General features: G+C 42.8%; 1 protein-coding gene across 1 annotated transcript in view; it reads left to right on the top strand.

Annotated features, from left to right (window-relative positions):
- The window catches only part of LOC311053544 (glutaminase kidney isoform, mitochondrial-like), a 64,237-nt gene that overhangs the window by 19,538 nt on the left and 24,007 nt on the right, over positions 1-20,692 (top strand). The window contains exons 3-6 of the mRNA XM_084069150.1: positions 2,894-3,012; positions 13,640-13,769; positions 15,396-15,475; positions 17,464-17,627. Of these exons, the coding sequence (XP_083925276.1) occupies positions 2,894-3,012; positions 13,640-13,769; positions 15,396-15,475; positions 17,464-17,627 (493 nt within the window). The remainder of the gene's footprint in view (positions 1-2,893; positions 3,013-13,639; positions 13,770-15,395; positions 15,476-17,463; positions 17,628-20,692) is intronic.

The raw sequence follows: 20,692 nt of genomic DNA, 5'->3' as shown, positions 1-20,692 counted from the left end.
CTTAGAATACCTGTGACCATGAGGCCAGGATTCAATCCCCTGGCAGAGTCTATTGAGTCATACCAAAGACTATAAAAATGACACCCAATGCCTCCCTGCTTGGCACGCAGCATCAAGGGTGTTGGACTGGGGGGATAAGTCACTGGGACATGATACCAGCGTCATGTCCACGGGGCACGGGGTGTACGTTTGTACATCATGTCCAGGGGATGTACTGGTACTGCATCGTGTCAGAATGTCATGTGTTGGTGAGGTGAGAACCCAAACGCAGGACGGCCAGGCAAGGTGGTGTTCAAAACCCATTAATGGGTGTTTTAATAAAGAAGACAGGTGAACAAGAACTACAGAATATAGTAGGTGACACAAGACAATCCCGATTCACTAAGCTGTTTACACCCATATTTTGAGTGTAAACAGCTTTATGGTCTTAAATGGGGGCGTGGAGCAATGCAAAGAATCTTCCATATGAACACGCCTCTGGCCTTCAGGCAAAAATTAGGAACTACGGTGATCTGCACATATCAGGGATTTACACACCCATTTGAGTCGGTTTTTGCTTAGAGAAAATACACCCTCCCTGTCACTTTATTTACACATTATTTACACTGATATTTACAACCAACTTAGTGAATGGGGTCCAATGACTCGACAAGGACTGACCGGGGCACAAGACTGATATATACACGTTAGGGGTGATTACAAATTAGATACAGCTGGAGCAAACAAACATAGAACCAAGAAAACAAGACCAGGTAGTGATACACAGATACACAAGACCAAGACTCTACAATGAATGACACAAAAGTCTGTGCTTGTGTCAACTTTGTCACACACAGGTTCGAAATTCTTTTCCTGTGCTCCATTCATTCATAGTTTTCAGAAGGGGGGGGGGGGGGGGGGGGCACAGAGAGGGAGCGCAAGGAGAATATACTTTTACTCCACTACAATTATTTGAAAACTTAGTTACTTTGTAGATTTTGATTATTATTGCAAAACATGCATTGCCCACTTCAGCCCTTTATACATTTCGACCATTTGAAAATAGCAGATATACAAGCTCACAATGCGTCGCGATGCGACGTATTGTGAGCTTGTAGATCTGCTATTTTCAACAGATGTGTATACATTTCAAAACTTGAAATGGGATATTCTGCATAATGAATACTTTTACTTTTGGTACTATAAGTACATTTTGATGCCAATACTTTTGTATTCTTTCTGAATACCAGACTTTTACTTGTAACAGAGTATTTCTACATTCCGGTATTGATACTTTTACTTTTGCGTGCTTTTCCCCCCACTGCATACCAGCATCATGTCCAGGGGGCGGGGCGTACAATACATCAAGCTGTCTCACGCTACAGAAACAGGAGATGCTATCTATCTCCTGTCTTGACCTATGGGCCACATATGGCTCTGTTACCGCTGCTTCCCAAGGCTACTCACTTTACTTACATAATATGTTTAGTGTTCCGGTGCTGGGGGGGTCAGTGTCCAGTGGCCCAGTGACATACATTACATTATATTACATAAAGCAAACACCACTGTGGAGTGTGAGCTCACTCACTTATCACTTATTTAGAGCAAAGACTCTGAAAAGAACCAACAGGCCAGTGTGGAGGCTCTCCTGAAATAGAAACTGTCTGATAACTTACAGCGTGAGCCATGGCTGGCTTACATACAGCCCCTCCAGGCTGGCTAACAGCCACTCCAGGGGAACTTGTGCTGACTCTTAAATTAGACATATTCTGCCTCATTGTATTTCTATTTTGACCACACAACCTGATGGCTATATTTCTCATTGTGCTATTTGACATCGTTTCCCTTGTTCATTCTTTCCTTTATGACTAATTTGCTTGAAACTGCAAACATTGGGAGCTTGTCTTGTTTTCTATCCACTCTTTTTACACCTGTGAACGTGTTACTTGTGACAATGAAGTTGAAGTTTGAGTTGAAGTTGACTGTGCAAAAACACATCTCAATCCACCCCTTTTTGATATCCTACTATTGCAGGACGCTCAGTTGCTACTGAGGGTTCCCTTATCAAGGCCACAGACAGACAGATGCAGTCTCAGTTTGTCTAATGGCCTCGCACAGACATAAAACTCACACTCATGTCTACTGTGGATTTTTATGAAACAAAAACTTTGCAGATACAGAAAGAGGATAATCCAAGCTTTCCGTACAACGTTGTTTAATACAATCAGACAGGACTTTTCTGTTTGGATGTATGGGCTGTCAAGGGTTGGTGTTGCAACATAGATATAGATTCATTTAAAATTGAATCTAAGAGTTGCTTGCGGCTACTTGAACCCTAGCATCCCTATTCTGAGAACTTTAGCCAAAAATAGCAGATCTACAAGCTCACAACTGATAACGTTGCGAGCTTGTACATCGGCTATTTTCGGCCAAGAGATTTGGTGTAGAGGGAAAAAAAGAATGAAAGGTTTACTAAATATTGAGGGATAAGTGGTTGAACAGTCGACTTAAAAATAAAGATGAATCAAACATACACTGATGATAGTGCTGTCAAACACGTCTATGAAGCTATCTATGAAATCTAGGATAAAGTTTAATCTGCAACACAATTGTATACAATATGTAGTGCGGGGGGGGGGGGGGGGGGGTCCCTGCTTCATCTCTCTCTCTGCTAAGGGGTCCTTGGCCTGAACAACATTGAAGACCCCTGGAGTAAAACAGTAGACACAAATGGAAACACCTGCCACTTCCCCCCCATCTTAGCAGGGTCCCACCTCCTCAAATATACTTGGCACCTTTTTGACCCAGCTAGCATCGTACGATATTGTCATCTCTGACCTTGTGTGTTATCTGTGTGTGTGCGTGTGTTAACTGTGTGAGTGTGTAAACATGGCCTTTCTCTCACCCTCCGCAGGCTTTGAAGAAGACAGGTCTGTTGCCCACTGACCCCCGCCTGCGTGACACCATCCAACAGATGCGCCAGTCGTCACGTGACAGTGGACCGGTCATCATCGACCACGAGCTCTTCAGGAAGTGAGAAATGACTTTGTTTTGTTGTCTCCGCCAGGCCGAAAAGGCGTGGCCAAGACCATGTTTTGTTTTGTTTGTTTTTCTTAAATGTATAAATATCTCAAATAATGTCAATAATCCCACACACTGCTCTTGCTCAGAAGCATCACGTTTATACAAACACCGACGTTTGGCTTCCTCTGGACCTTCATCTAGTGTCTTACAGAAATGATACCACCATGATCTTAGATGCTCGTCCCCTTCTGTGTGCACAGGTGTGAGACAATCACACTCTCCTGTAGGAGTGTCTCTCAATGAGTGTCTGTGACCTGAGTGTGACCTGTGTGCACTGGTGGAAAAAAGTACTCTACACTTTTTACTTAAGAAAAAGTATCAATACTGCAATATAGAAATTGTTACACGTTACAAGTAAAAGTCCGGAATTCAAAATGTACTTGAGTAAAAGGACAAAAGTATTGGCATCAAAATGTACTTAAAGTACCAAAAGTAAAAGTACTCATTTTGCAGAATGTCCCATTTCACAAGTTTTAAAATGTATAAAGATCTTTTGAAAATAGCAGATCTACAAGCTCACAATGCATCGCATCGCAAGCATTGTGCTTGTAGATCTGCTATTTTCAAATGGCCGAAATGTAAATAGGGCTGAAGTGGCTAATGTATGTTTTGTAATAACAATCAAAACCTACAAAATGACTAGTAACTAAAGCTTTCAAATAAATGTAGTGTAGTAAAAGTACAATATTTGCCTCTGAGATGTAGTGGAGTAGAAGTAAAAGTATTGGAAATTGGAAATAGTCGAGTAAAGTACAAATACCCCAAAAAATGTACAATACTTGAGTACATGTACTTAGTTACTTTCCACCACTGCCTGTGTGTGGCCTGTGTGTGACCTGTGTGTGACTGATCACCCTAACCACACATGGATGATTCTGTCTCATCATGACATATAGACACACCACAATGTCCACACAACACATCATTTACATAGCGTTGTGGTCGAGCAGAAACCTCTTATCTCTTATCTGAACTTTTTGTGATTTTTCGTTAATGAACGCCCTACTTGATCACACTACAGCGTCACACAAAAGCATCAAAAGTAGCTTCGCGCCACGTTTCGAGCTTGTACATCGGCTACTTTTGATGCTTTTGAATTTGAATCCTAAAAAGTAACAGTTTTGGACATGTGAGGTTTCCACCCGACAGAGACCATATACATTATGCACGTGCACAGCTAGGAACTGTAAACATTGGCTTTTCAGCTTTCATAAATCATTCAAAAATGTGCGTAATGTACAAAGTGTGTCTTGGACGCACCACCTAGAGTCTTAATTTAGTTGAACACTTACATCATGACATGCCATAGAGTCTCATCATTCAATCCTTCGGCGAGTACAGTTTGTAAACTATATAAATCCAATAAACTCCCCTTCTGCTAAGAATTTCATCAACGTTATCACCTCTCACTGGCAGAATCACTTTTTTTAATACCCTGGAAAATTAAAGACGAGATGTCATGTTTTAAGCCAGGGGTGTCAAACTTATTTCGGAGTGAGGGCCGCATTGGGGCGAAAGGTGACTTGATTAGGGGCCCGTGGTCAGTTGCGGACATGCACCCATGCTTGTGCACGTTCACCTACACTGCTGTCACTGTCTTTTTCCAACCTGCTGTCTCAGTCATTGCCATAACTATAGTATATCAATTTACAAATTGTGTTACAAAAGGGATAGTTCATCCAAAAAAATACTTTTTCTAATCGATTAGTCACCCCATGGAGACTTGAATTCATGAATATGTTTTAGTTTTTTTTGTTCCTAAGCCATTAATCCGGTAGGAGACACAAAGGAGACTTGTGTCTCCTACCGGAACCGCTGCCGGTCATCAAATTATTGGCTTAGGAACAAAAAAACTAAAAATAAGTCTCCATGGGGTGACTAATCAATAGGAAAAAAAGTCATTTTGGGTGTGAACTATCCCTTTAAGAGGAAGGAGGGGAGTCATACAGTATTAGGTAGTATGTTTTTTCTTTTCTGATAACCATGTTGGGGGCGACATTGGACCTCTTTGGGGACCACATTTTGCCCCTAAAACGTGCATTTGACACTCCTGTTTTAAGCCATTAAAATTGGTATTTGTATTGTTCCCAACTTGTATCGTTCCAAAGTATTAATAATAATAGTATACTATTAGGGCGTAAGTAAATACAAACGGTATCATTTAAGTATGTTTCTACGCCCCACTCTTGTAAATCCAGTTGATTCATAGTGCCACATTGTGTCAGAGTGCCCTGCCTGGCCCCTGGTGTTGGCTTTTGCATTGTGTTAGAGCTGCTTCAGAAATGTTCTGAAAGTTTTGCGTGTGTGACTGAGCCGAGAGGTTAGGCAAGGTTAAGGGGTGTTGTTGGTTTTGCACACTCAGCCAGAGGCCTGTGTGTGTGTGTGTGTGTGTGTGTGTGTGTGTGTGTGTGTGTGTGTGTGTGTGTGTGTGTGTGTGTGTGTGTGCGTGCGTGCGTGTGTGTTTGTGAGGATTGACAGAGACAGGAGTTTTATGGCAGACAGCTGCCACAGACAGAATGTATGTATGCACAGCACAGAAGGTTGGAGGGCTACGCGGGGGCGCATGGGGGACAGGTGGCACTCAGGTTGGACTTCAGACAGAGTGGCTTATATTAAAGCACTCAGCTTATCAACCAGCCTCTATAGTGGATCACCTAGCTTTCTGCTGCCAGCCAAACAGCATTATTTTAGTAATGGTCAAACATGGGTTAATGAATAGACTCTGGGTTACTGGGTTACTCCTGTGACCTCTTCGTCTGTGACACAAGTTACTAGGCGACATGGTCAGACTCCCAGCTCTTCATTAGAACCTATATTAGCCTATAGCTATAATAGGCTCTATTCACAGCAGCCATATTTTCACTTCCTTAACAGGTGTTACCAATGATACTAATGAAGGCTCTGTTCCAGTTCACAGCGGTTCTCAGATTTTCAATTTCCACGACCCCCATAACTCTGAGAGTGTACAAATGTAACCAACATTTGTACACTCTCAGAGTTACACACCCGTAAGGGGCCATTTGGAACCGGACCCACATTTTAGTCCCACTGGTGTAGCAGTGTTTCCAGTGAGTCGACATGCACAATATCAGCACAATGACTCTGTTTGACCAGAATGGAACAGAGCCTTCATTAGTATCATTGTTAACACCTGTGAATGTCTTCACAATATGGCTGCTGTGCATAGACCAGTGGTGGAAAAACGACTACATTTTTGTACTTAAGTAAAAGTAACAATACTGCATTGTAGAAATACTCCATTGCAAGTAAAAGCCCCGAATTCTAAATGTAATTGAGCAAAAAAACAAAGGTATTGGTATCAAAATGGACTTAAAGTACCAAAAGTAGAAAGTACACATTATGCAGAATGTCCCATTTTAATAGTTAATAGTAGTTATTAGTTCATAGACGCCTTAACAGACGACGTCACACTGATACGAAACAGTATGCGCGCGCAGGTCGGCAGCAAAAGAACCCCACCGCTCATAAGATGCAATGTAAAAGTGGTCACAGTCTCACGTGTAAAAATGCATCCCATCAAACTTTCAGATCCTGTTTTTCTCCCAGTGTGGAGGAAGAATGCTTAGGATTTTTTACTGTGATCTCTCGCTCTTGAAATATATAATCCTTGGTTTCTGTTGTGTGTAAACAATAATAACAATTCAAAGCAGTTGTCCTCAAAACTCCACCTCCAGTGGCTGTCATAAGAACAGAGGGAGCGCTCTATGATCATGGCACCAGAACCTGCTTGGCTCGCACAGCTGCAGCCCGTCAAGACTAATTTATGCTCCGTCCCGCGAAGGTGTCGCGCGCAGAGCCTAACGGCCGAGAATAGCAGATCTCTAAGCTCACAGCGGTCACATCCGTGACGCGGTTGTGAGCTTGTATGTCAGCTGTTCTCGTTGCGCAATACCGTTACGCGATGAAGTATGTATATGTGTCGCCAGGGCGCACCCCACTAGCCTACACACAGAGGAGGTTGAATGAACTGAAACAAGCTCACCCTAAAACAGCAGGTTTGGGGATCTGTTGGGAATTGATTACATGAAACAGTCACCTGTGCGTCCAGTCCCAATGTTTGTAAACAAATAATTGGTCTATAGTCAAATGTATACAAATATTTTGTAAATAGCAGATCTACAAGCTCATTTTCAAATGGCCAAAATATAGGACTGAAGTGGTTACTGTACTGTATGTATGTTCTTGCAGTGGCTCGCTTGTCTTCTTAAATTGGTGAGGTGACACAGTTTTCCCTTCCCAAAGAATGCTCAAGAGCTCTCTATAAATATCTATGTACAGTACCTTAGAGAAAACAAACTCCTTTTCTTTTTTTCTGTTGTTGAAAATATGAATAATACCACCAGGGTTGTGCCTCCTGTGTGGATACTTTAGCTAGTGGAGCGTTACGTCGCATGCACGAGTGTGATCTAAATGTTTTGAGGGATGGGGTCAGGGCATTCCACACCTGGGTGGCAGTGCTGTAGAAGGAGAATTTACCCATGTTTGTTTTATGGGTGGGTGGTACCAGATCGTTGTTTACACTCCCTCTAGTATTGAAGCTGTGGGTGTCGCTAATGTTTTGGAGGTATTTAGTCAGATATGCGGGTATTGAGGGCATTGAGGGCAAAGTCGCATCGACTATTTTGAAAGCCAATCCCATTTTTAGTTTAACCCTGTCTTCTACCCTGAGCCATCCTAGGCTAGCAACATGTGTGGGAAAAAGGTGGGTCATGGGCCCCAGGCCGAGAAGTAGTTGAATACATTTTTTTTTGGGAGGTTTGAAGCTTAAGACCCCAACACACTGTACGATATTTGACCCGATTTCACTGTCGGGATATTTTTTGGTGCTCGCCGACAAAACCACCGATCTCAATCAAGATCGGGCGTTCCTCGGCGAGGTGCTGCTTGTGCAGTGTGTAAGGTAGCCTACTCCGAGAAGATCCACCCCGATAAAACGCGGTCGGCGAGGGGTTCCCAACAAGTTTAAGATTTAAAACAGGTTGGATATTTGGGGCTATCGGACCCGATCTAGAGCCACACTACAGGCAATGAGGGCACATTACAGCCACGCACCGTGGCTAGTCGTCCCGCATAGAACCGCAACATTACCATCCAGACAGTCCTGTATTAAGTTAAACATTAACTTAAACATACAACAGATTGAGAGAGTGAGCGAGCCTGCTCGAGGATGGGGCTGTTTATTATTTGAGAGGAATAGTGCTTGCAGACAGAGAGAGAGAGAGCTGTGTGTGTGTGTGTGTGTGTGTGTGTGTGTGTGTGTGTGTGTGTGTGTGTGTGTGTGTGTGTGTGTGCGTGCGTGCATGCATGCGTGCGTATCTCTGAACAGTATTTTCAAATTTTGTGAGAGAAATAAGCAACCAGGTCTATGAAAACAAGCCCAACAAAAGCGACTAGGCCGCATGAGCACTTTAAACCTATATACAAATAAAATAGCCGATCTACAAGCTCACAACGCGTCGCAGCTATTTTCAAAGAAAATAAACAACATTAGGAAACAAGGCCAAATATGCAACTACACTTTAGAAATAAGCTATAAAAAAAACGCAACCATCAATATTTTTTACAAGCAACTCGCTTATAATAAGCGGACATGGCAACACTGCTTCTGATCTGAATTGCACCGTGGTTAACTTTTTGAAACGTTTGTTTCAGAGAGAGAGAGCAAGAGACATGCAGAGAAATAGAGGAATTATCAAATGTCAATCATTAGCGTCCTGTCTCGGTCTCGTGCATATATCACAGGAGCCTTTCACGTTTCCTTGAGACGTTTGGCATAAAAACAAATGTATGTATTGGGTCGGGATCACATCGTGGTGAAATATCTTGCAATGAGTGAACCCCTGTCGCCGACCAATCTATCGTGCGAGAACCACAACGATATATATAGCCCGATTTCAAGAGAGAAACTCGTGCAATGTGAAATGCTTAACGATCTGTTTACTCGCCGACCATTTCAAATGTCGGGCAGTGTGTAGGGGCCCTTATTCTTTAGTGACATTGAGATGTTGGAGTACCAGGAGGTGCAAGCATAGTCAAAAAGCGGCTCCTGAAAGAGTCCTGATAGCACTTTTGTTGACAAAAGAGGAAATTATGCCCAAAATTCTGGTTCTCTGATTTACTCTTTTGATCACCTTTGATTTACTCTTACACCTGACACCTACAGGCTACTTAGCAGCTCGCACAATGGACCATTGATATGCATCCAACCAGGTACTCAAGCTGTGACACTCAGCGTCGATCGGCAGGAGGTGCGAAAACTGTGAATGGTGCACGTGCGTGCGTGCGTGCGTGCGTGCGTGCGACCGTGCGTGTGTGCGACCGTGCGTACCTTCAAAGCTAGTGGAGCTGCGCTCCGCTAGGCTCCATGGGCAGCCCACCCCTGAATACAACCTCTCTCTTCACTATTCCCAGAACTCACACTTGCATCACCTTGGATTAGTGAGTAGTTGTGAGCTATGGCCAGTTGGGACAGAATGTTCATTCCTTTCTATTGAGACCATGTTCCAAATAGAACCTTTATAAATAACAACAGGATGACATGACTCATACACTATAGGCTGCTGTAGGATAACCAGTGGCGGATAAAGTGGCCTACTCACATTTTTGTAGTTAAGTAAAAGTATCAATGCTGCAATGTAGAAATTCTCTGTTACAAGTAAAAGTCAGGAATTCAAAGTGTACTTGAGTAAAAGTACAAAAGTAATGGTATCAAAATGTACTTAAAGTACAAAAGTAAAAGTACTCATTATGCAGATGTCCCATTTCACACATTTTCAGATGTATACATTGTATAAGAATCTTTTGAAAATAGCAGATCTACAAGCTCGTGGTTTGTAGATCTGCTATTTTCAAATGATCGTAGGGCTGTATGTTTTGTAATAATAATCAAAATCTACAAAGTAACTAGAAACTAAAGTTTTCAAATGCTTTTAATGGAGTAAAAGTACAATATTTTCCTCTGAGATGTAATGGAGTAAAAGTAAAAGTATTGGAAATTGTAAATACTGAAGAAAAAATATGAAAAACAAATGTACTTAAAGGAGTAGTTCACCCAAAAAATGATTTATTTTCTATCAATTGCACACCCCATGAAGCCTTGAATCCATGGATTTGTTTTTGTTTTTGTGGCATTTCTAAGCCAATAATTTGATTCCCGTCTCCTACCGGCTAATGTATCCGGTAGGAGACTCCTACCGGATACACACCCGGTCATCAAATGATTGGCTTAGGAATGCCACAAAAACTAAAATAAATCCATGAATTCAAGGCTTCATGGGGTGTGCAATTGATAGAAAATATGTCATTTTTTTTGCGTGAACTCCTCCTTTAAGTACGGTACTTGAGTACATGTACTTGTGTAAATGTTCAAGATTGCAGTTTTAATAGTCCACTATAACTATGTTGGTAAGTTGCCACTTGCTTTATTTAATATTTAGAACATTGGTCAAGGAATTCTTGATCACATGAAGAGGTCGAGGCGAACCGTATATATCCACCTGTTTCCTAGGCTTTTCACTGTGTTCCACTTCCTGTCTTTTGATCCAATGAAATCCAATGAAACCGGTCAGATGATTAATGATATCCAATGAAATCCGACAGGAAGTGGAAAACACAAGCCTAGGAAACAGGTGGATAGGCTCTATTCACAGCAGCCATATTATGAAGACATTCACAGGTGTTACCAATGATACTAATGAATGCTCTGTTCCATTCTGGTCAAACAGAGTCAGGGTGCTGATGTTGTGCATTTTGGCTCACTGGAAACACTCTGTTACACCAGTGGGTCTACAGTTGGGGTCCAGGGACCCTCATGGGCTTCCAAATGGCCCCTTACAGGTGTGTAACTCTGAGAGTGTACAAATGGGTCCATTTGGTTCCATTTGTACACTCTCAGAGTTATGGGGGTCGTGGAAACCACTGTGCTAGACTAAATGGAACAGAGCCTTCATTAGTATCATTGGTAACACCTGTGAAAGAAGTGATAATATGGCTGCTGTGCATAGAGCCTATTGAGACATTTGGATCGTGTCAAAGGTCATGTCTCACCTAGACACAGGATCTGACACGAATTTGGACATACTCAGTTCCATTGGGGGGAGGGATATCCCCCCCCACTTTTGGGATGAAGAAAAAAGAAAAAGAAGAAACCTCCGACATCTACACTTCATGGAGTAGATTTTTTTGTACCGAATTAACCAAATGAATGTAACAAAAACACCCCAAAAAGTAACAAACCTGGTAACGCTAATTTTCGCACACTCACGGAACGCACATTTTCGCACACGCATGTGTCCCCTTCGGTTCTAAAATGCCCTCTGCGTCCTTGTTGGTAAGTGATATTTAACCCACTGTTCTTTAAACCCTCAAACACAACAACGAGGTCAAAAGTACAACATAAGAGTGTATTTGCCTTCTACCAGCTGTTCCATTTCCCTCTGACATTTGTCCTAATGGCATCAAGGAAGAAGAAGCGTGACTATGTTGCAGTGTTCACGGCCATGAAGAACCTGGCACCCAACCGTGTGAATGTACATAGTGACTGACTTTGAGTCGGCTATTTGGGGTGCAGCTGTACATGTTTTTCCTGGTCCCACCATCCACGGCTGCAGTTTCCACTGGAGTCAAGCTGTGTGGCATCAAGAGCTTGTGTGACTAAACAATAGGCTCTATGCACAGCAGCCATTTTGGAAAGAAATTGGGCCTCTTCTTACTTCCTTCACAGGTGTTACCAATGATACTAATGAAGGCTCTGTTCCCTTCTGGTCAGGGTGCTGATATCGTGCATGTTGGCTCACTAGAAACACTCCATTTTGGTTCCCAAATGGCCCCTCATGGTGGGTGTGTAACTCTGAGAGTGTACAAATGGAACCAAATGGACCCGTAAGGGTCCATTTGGTTCCATTTGTACACTCTCAGAGTTATGGGGGTCCTTGAAAATAAGACAACCACTATGCCACACTAAATGGAACAGAGCCTTAATTAGTATCATTGGTAACACCTGTGAAGGAAGTAAGGAAGGGGCCCAATTCATTCCCAATATGGCTGCTGTGCATAGAGCCAATTGGATCCATTGAAACACGGGTTCTGTTTTTACATTTAGAAAAAATGTTCACCCTACACCGACGATAAGATAAAGGTTTATTTTATTACATGAGCTCACAGGAAGAAGTGCATGAAACACTCGGAGGTCGGAGGTTAAATACTGGAGTTAGTTATACACACTACACTCAGATAAGAGGGCAGTCTGTTCAACAGTGGTGGAAGAAGTACTTACCTTTTTTACTTAAGTAAAAGTATCAATACCTCAACGTACAAGTAAAGAACAATGAACAATAAATACCCTGTGTGCCGGGATATCTTGTTTTAATAATATTGAGATGTCTGAACATACAGTATCATAGAGTACATGTAAGACAGAGGCTGGAAGAGATAACAAGACAGTACGGGCTTATCTCTCTAGGCTCACACAATGTTCAAATGTTTCAGACTAAGCACTAAAATGTGTGAAGAAAGTAAAGCAGATGTCTTTACTTGAGTAAAAGTACAAAGGTATTGTACTTAAAGTACCAAAAGTAAAAGTACTCATTATGCAGAATGTCATTCAAGTTTTCAAAAGTATAAAAATATTTGAAAATAGCCGATCAGTACAAGCTCGCAATGCGTCGCATCGCGACGCATTGTGAGCTTGTAGATCGGCTATTTTCAAATGGCCGAATTGTATATACTGTAGGGCTGAAGTTGTTAATGTAGGTTTTGTAATAATAATCCAAATCTACAAAGTAACTAGTAACTAAAGGTTTTCAAACGGTTTTCTTCCCAGAAGAGAAGATTTGCGTCAACATTTTCATGGGAAAAAAAAAAGAAATTCACGAATTGCAGATGTACAAGCTTATAGATTTGCTATTTTTGAATAGCCAACGTATACATGGATAAAGTGGTTAAAACGATGTATTAATCATCGTTTTAACCCCCTGGAGCCCTTCGGAACCCCCCTCCATAAGGATCCCTGGGGGTCCCCGGACCCCACTTTGAGAATCACTGATCTACAGAATAGTTGTAGTGCTGGGATTACATTCATGTTGTCATCCGTTATAGAAGTTTCTACACACATCACACACAGTATATTAAAATGCTCTATCCACAGCAGCCATTTTGGAGAAAAATTGGGCCTCTTCTGACTTCCTTCACAGGTACCAATGATACTAATGAAGGCTCTGTTCCATTCTGGCTCACTGGAAATACTAGTGGGTCTCAAAGTGTGGTCCAGGGACCCTCATGGTTCCTTGAGAGGGTGTAACTCTGAGAGTGTACAAATGGAACCAAATGGACCCTTCCGGGTCCATTTAGTTCCATTTGTACACTCTCAGAGTTATGGGGGGTCCTTGAAATTAAAAAAGTTTGAGAACCACTGTGCTACACTAAATGGAACAGAGCCTTCATTAGTGTCATTGGTAACACCTGTGAAGGAAGCAAGGAAGGGGCCCAATTTCTGTCCAATGTGGCTGCTGTGCATAGAGCCTATTGTTGCCTAAAACTATGACATTGTGTCTCCTAGGTGTGTGGGCAACAACATCATGCTTCTGACCAAGGCCTTCAAGAAGAAGTTCATCATCCCAGAGTTCCAGGAGTTCAGGAAGGGAATCAACAAGATGCACGCCAGTGCAAAGCTGCAGGACGCAGGGCACGTGAGTAGTCACCACCGCTGTACACCTGGTGGCACTATTCTTGTCATGCTATTATTATAGGCAAACATCCAAAGCAAGACAGACAGGGAGGGAGGGAGACCACTGTACAATGCAAAAAGGATTTTACACATATCACTTCACAGCAGGGGTGTCACGGCCATTCACTGTGCGTACGACGCGACACCCTCACTCTCACAGATCCGTGATTTCATACCCCCCACTTTTTGAAAAAAAAGAAAAAAAAAAAAAGAATATATATATATAATATATATTTTTTTTTATAATAAATCGGTACAATCGGGCAAAAATAAGAATTAAATAACCTAACCCTAACCCTAAAACCGAAATAAAGTAACCAAAACACAGAAAAAAACTAACAAAATCCGCATTGTATTCAAAAGACTATGACTAAAAAAATAATAATAATCAACTTCGCGCTTCACAGCGCTTATCTAGGCATACAATATGAACAAAAAAGATCTTAAAAACATGCAGACTACCCAGGCAGCACGTTTTGAGTCAAAAGGTTGTGGGTTAGAATCCATCGCGGTGCATCCGGCTTCGTCGAGCGTCTACACGAACACAATTGGCCCGTGTTCGGAGGAGGGAAGCCGGGCAGAGAGGGTACAATTGTCACTGCATGTAATCCTACAGGCTGGGTGGCGGCACCTGTCAGCGGGGAGTGTTGGGCGGGAGGAGTAGGACGAAGGCTCTACGCGTCCTCCCGGTGGGGGCTCCTCACTAACAGGTGAGTCAGTGGGACACAACAGCAGTGACAACACAGAAATGTGTGTGGGGAGGAATCAATTGGCATAACGACTAAATTGGGGGAGAAAAAGCGGTTAAAAACAAAACAAACGGCTCTTCCTGGCTGTAAAGGGATGTGTTTTTGAAGGCATTATAATCCTTTGTTCATTGTACAGTGTTCTGTTATGCTTTGGATCTTTGCCTTTGTTGGAGCCCTCGAGGACTCTCCTGTGTTTTTGTGTGGCATGTTATTATAGACAACATCTTTCAAAGAATCTTCAGAAAATGTCAACATTTTCAATAAAATAGCTAAAATGGCCGATCTACAAGCTCCCAACGTGTTGCATCGTGAGTCTTGACACTATGTGAGCTTGTAGATCAGCTACATTCGCTATTCGTTGGCCTACACGTGGCAATAAGCCTTGTATTTGGTCACGTTTACTGTTTGTTCCTTCAGTATCCAAGCAGTGTTAACTTTGACAGCAAATTCTTAATTTAGTCTTAGTCTTTTGAAATAACACACCATTTAGTTTTAGTCCTATTTTAGTCATCTGAAATTGTCGACTAAATATAAAAATCTTAGTCTTTCAGATAGTCAACAAAATTAACACTGTCATAGGCAAAATCTTTCATAGAATCTTCAGAAAATGTCAACATTTTCAAAAAATAGCTAAAATGGCTTATCTACAAGCTCACAACGTGTGCAACGAGTCTTGACACTATATGAGCTTGTAGATCAGCCATACTCGCTATTCGATGGCCTACACGTGGCACTATAAGCGTCGCATTCGGTCACATTTGCTGTATGTTCCTTGAGTATCCAAGTAGTGCCACTCATAAAGGTCATGTGTGCTGTGAATCTCTTGTCTTTCTGTATAGGTAGCAGATTACATTCCTCAGCTGGCTAAATTCAGCCCTGATCTGTGGGGCGTGTCGTTATGCACCGTGGATGCTCAGAGGTAACGGAGCCTCTGGAGTTCTTCCTTTACAGGCCACGTGTCCACAGACAGCGTTTAAATGAGCCCAGGAGAGGAGGAGCGCTTTGGATATCATGTCCATCTGCGTCATTAGCACAAATAATACCCATAACTGAAACAACGGTATAGGGTTGGGATCCTTTAGGAGTCACATTCTCCCCAAAAGTTAATCATTAGGTCGAATCAGATTCAGGATTTTAATATTTTGTCTTTATGACAAAATATGGCCTAAATGTTCAGGCATTTCTTTTAGCCGTATGAATATTCATGCAGACAACTATGACGGCAGACATTTGTTTTAATTGACGACAATGCAACAGACTGTGTGCAGATTGTGTTCAGTAGTTCTGAGCACACGTCTAGGGCTGGGCTATACTGTAAGTTAACCAGATGAGATAATTAGACTCACCTGCTGCCACGGAGCGGCGGTCGAAAGCGAGAACGCACTTTCAAAGTGTCTACATTGTGTAAATCACAAGCACATGGTTTTCTTATCGTAAATCTGAAGTTTTGCCGAATTCTTGCGTTTAATCCGGGTCCGTTGTTTTGCTTGTCAAATGGCTTTAATAGATTTCCTCCTACAACTGGGAGTGTATTTTATTTCACACTAGTGGAAAACGTGTAATGTCATTAGACAACACAGGTTTTATTTTGAAATCTGCCCAGTGGAAGTAGATGAAACGGACAGAGAGGTCTCCGACTGACTAATAGAAAGGTTGATTTTCAGGTGGCAGTGCCGTCCCTGGCACTGCCACCTGAAATCAACCTATCTACAGTATTAGTCAGTCGGCTCCAGGGCCCCCTTGGCTCCAGGGCCCTTGTGCACGTGCACAACAATAATCCGTCCCTGCCAATTGGGGGTTCCAAATGGACCCCTACAGGTCTGTAACTCTGAGAGAGTACAAATGAAACCAAATAGACCCGCAAGGGTCCACTCTCAGAGTTCTGACAGTCCTTAAAATGTTGAAGTTTGAGAACTACCAGTATTGTAATTGTATAGCAGACGTGAAGTCCATGTACCAGCTCTGACAATGTAGATACAAAACGGTTCTGGAAAACGGTTCCGAATGTGATGGAACCGGTTCCTTCGTGTCCTCCGTCTCCTCCAGATCCCAACCCTACGTCAGACACAGCCAGGAGGATCAAAACGTTGACATTGCAATGAGCAGCTCTCCTCTCTACACGTTGAACTGTTTTCTGTTGAAGCATCAAGAGCGTCATCATGCCAAGAATGTGCTGAAACATCACACTCTGGGAAGAGGAGTGATCCAGCGTCTTTACCATACAAGTGCATGGCAGAAAGACACTGGCAAATTAACTCATTCACTGCCAGAATAAATAAATAAATAAATCATCTACTGCCAGCGATTTTTTTCTTACCTTTTCAAGTAGTCACAGAATATTTATCTGCAGTATGATCGATCCCCTGATCGTCGCTAAGCACGGGTTTCAAAATGTCATCGCGACACCCCGTTCACTTGTTATAGGCCGTTGAAAATAGCATGTCTCGTAAAAAAATACATACTAAAACACAGGTGGCGAGATACAGGCGATTTCCAAAATACGTTAACCAGGAAGTGAATGGAGCAGGTAATCTTGGGATCACGTGATCTCCTGGTTCTGTGTGTATATGGGGATGAAGTGGTCACTCATGTCAGAGCACCATCTAGTGGAAACAGATAAAAAAGCAAAAAGTCGTCCTTGGCACTCTGGGCCTTTGGAAAAGTTGTCAAAGTCATCATTGGCAGTGAATCAGTTAAAAAAAACTAAACGCTTTCTGTGGACCCTTAATGATGCTTCTTCTTCGCGTTCGCTGTTTCCTTAACAATCCTCTTCTCCTTTGGCCTCTCTGCTCTCTATGTGGTGTGTGTGTGTGTGTGTGTGTGTGTGTGTGTGTGTGTGTGTGTGTGTGTGTGTGTGTGTGTGTGTGTGTGTGTGTGTGTGTGTGTGTGTGTGTGTGTGTGGTGCAGACATTCTGTGGGCGACACCAAGATCCCGTTCTGCCTGCAGTCGTGTGTGAAGCCTCTGGAGTACGCCATCGCCGTGCACGACCACGGCACAGATCTGGTGCATCAGTACGTCGGCAAGGAGCCCAGTGGACTGAGGTTCAATAAGCTGTCACTGGATGAGGAGGGTGAGCTGAGGACTTTTAACATTTAACAACATGAAGCCTCTTTTTGCCAAAGAGTGTTGATGTGTTTTTGTTTCATACAGTAGATATGTTTTTTTCTCAACCACAAATGCAAGCATTGTGATTTAATCAAACAACCGAAAAAGGTTCTGACCTCAACAAACCCTCCAACAACCAGTCCGTGGGTATAATGTCCTAGGCTTGATCACCAGAGGAAACAAATTGCTTAGTCTTGCACTGCTGTGTTAAAGCACTCTCTGTAGTTGTTCTCATGGGCCTGGAAGTCCAACCGTTGCTATTACGACAGCGGACGGACATGCCGCTGGAAGGCCGCCGGGTCTATTGCCTTTCTTCCCGGTAGCTGTTCACGGGAAGGAGGGGCCGTCAGATAGCGTCGGCTGTTGGGAGAGTCCACCGGTGAGAAGAGTCTTCTTGTATGCAAGCTACATAGTCCACAGAAATTGCAAATGCATCCACTGCACCTACTACATTGACGATGGTAGTTACAACGGGGCAGTTTAACGTCATGCCCAGGACACATCAAATTGTGGTGGCCATAATTGTCACTTATTTATCTTTGTTGAGTGTTATATTTTGATTATTGGGGTTCTTAGAAAGAATCATCAATGCCCACCAGCAAAATGTCCTGTCAGCTACAGAGAAGGCATGGAACCCTTTTAAGGTTGCAGCCATCCCCTTACCAAGTGCATTGATACTGATGATCTGTTTCTTGTTCCCGATGATGAAGTACGTACAGTAGGTGTGCTTGCATAGCTGATGATGGTACCATCGGTTTGCAAGACAAAAGATATCAGTGTCAGTGGAGGCTTGCCACTCTGGAATCTCCTCCGTGTGACCTCCTTGGCGAGATAGACAGTCAGCTCATTTTTAACCCTGTTTGACAGAGACTGTTTTGCTGAAAGTTTCCCCTAATGGTGTCATCTTCCACATGGTGAGTTGGAGGTATCAGTTATCAGTGTCAGTGAACTGAATACAGAGATTTGTTGCCCCTCTTCAGTCAGCTTCAAGGCTGTGGAGATCAGGATTATCCAGCCTCTTTGTGCGAGCTACCAGCTCGGGGTTAAATGTCCCGGCCGGGTCATACCAAAGACTATACAAATGGGACCAAATGCCTCCCTGCTTGGCACTCAGCATCAAGGGTTGGATTGGGGGTACTGTAAGTCCCTGTGACATACTTGCGTCATGTCCAGGGGGTATACTTGTACATCATGACTGGGGGATGTACTTGTTCATCAAGCTGACTCATGCTACTGCCCAATGGGCCACATGGCTCGGCAAGGTGTACCACTACTTGTGCGTACTATGGAGACTTTATACATCCGTATAGTTTGAGTGGATATCCTGCCTTGAAGTGACAATGGAAACTTTGGCTTTCCCTTGAAAGAGTAGAAGGGCTTTCTTGGCGAGATAGACATCTTTGATGCTGTTTGACAGGAACTGTTTTGCTGATACTTTCCACAATGGTGTATCGTCTTCCGTATGGTAAGAAGTTGGAGGCGCCACTCTAGAATATCTTCCGTCTGGCCTCTTTGGCGAGATAGGTAGACAGTCAGCTCATCTTTTATCCTGTTCGACAGGAACTGTCGAACAGGATAGGAGAAACAGGAACAGGAACTGAGAAAATTTCTCGTAATGGTGTGTCGTCTTCCACATGGTAAGTAGTTGGAGGCTTGCCACCCTGGATACTCTTCCGTGTGGCCTCCTGGCGAGATAGAAAATAGCTCAGCTTTCATCCTGTTTGTCAGGAACTGTTTTGCTGAAACTCTCCCCAATGATGTGTCGTCTTCCACATTGTATAAGTAGTTGAAGGCTTGCCACCCTGGAATCTCTTCTCTGTGGCCTCCTTCAGTAAAGATGGGAGATTGTAGTGGTCATACACTTTATTGATCTACCTAGTACTAGTACTCTCCTGGTTGGGCAGTTTCTTGAGTATGGTCGTTAGCGGATCTTGTCTGCGCACAGCAGGTCACCACTCACTGTGAAGAGGGCACGTACTGTAGGTGGGCGGTGAACTTGTGCTGGTCAATAGCTTCTTTCAGATTGATCTCTGACCATCCTTCAATTCACACCTGGTCAGCCAGGTTTCAGCTTATGTATTACATCATTTATGCCAATTATGCTAATGACAAAGGGTCGCATGATTTAGTTATGGCAAGGTAATAATGTCTGCATATGTAAATATAGACTTAAGTTGGAAAAGGTGAAAAATGCAGTAATTTCCGGATTTGTATTGTATTTTTGCATAATTTATTAATAATAAATTCATTAATCTCTGGACATCACAAACATGGACTTAGACTCTTGGATTACTACTAAGATAATTAGAAGCAAAATTATGGCGACATCCAGTTTTTGGCCAATAATTAGCTAATTCTGCACCTTACACAAACTAAACACAACAGTAGAAAATGGAGATATCTTTATTTGACTTTCTAAGAACCCCAAGAGTCAAAATACACCACTCAACAACGATAAATAAGTGACAATTACGGCCACCACAATCTGATGGATAGGCCCCCTGAAAAGTAGGTGAGGCCGATTTTATGGCCAGAAGTTTTTTTTTAACTGAAAACAAATGGTTGGAAAGGATTCAGGACCCCCAGTTTTTTGCCCAGGCCCTCCGGCTACCCAAACTTTGATGGGCTCCCGTGAAGTTTCCCATGGGAGTTGGGTTGAAACAAATTGAAGGGTTAGTAGACACCTTTATGAACACATTTGTGAAGAAAGCTATTGGTAAGCATTTATTTTGCAGATTGGTCAGAAACGTAGCTAACTTTCCCTAACTATAATGCAATAACCTGGCCAATGCTGGGTACTGAAACCTGAACACCCTGATGGATGGCCAGCGCTGGGCAGCGCTGATAACGCAGCACCAAGGAACCACCTTATCAGCTTGTTTAAGACATAGGATACAATGTATAGGTGCAATCTCTATACTGTGGCAAACACTAATTGTTCTGTTGCACAACAGCCAGTCGGAAGCAGTAATGTGCAGCCTAAGGTGTTATTAATCCTGGCTGTATAGTTAATGATTGTGTTCCCAGATT

This window comes from Gymnoscopelus microlampas, assembly GCF_963454915.1.
Source record: "Gymnoscopelus microlampas genome assembly, chromosome: 10".
NCBI classification, from domain to species: domain Eukaryota; kingdom Metazoa; phylum Chordata; class Actinopteri; order Myctophiformes; family Myctophidae; genus Gymnoscopelus; species Gymnoscopelus microlampas.
This window is presented reverse-complemented; position numbering and strand designations above follow the sequence as displayed.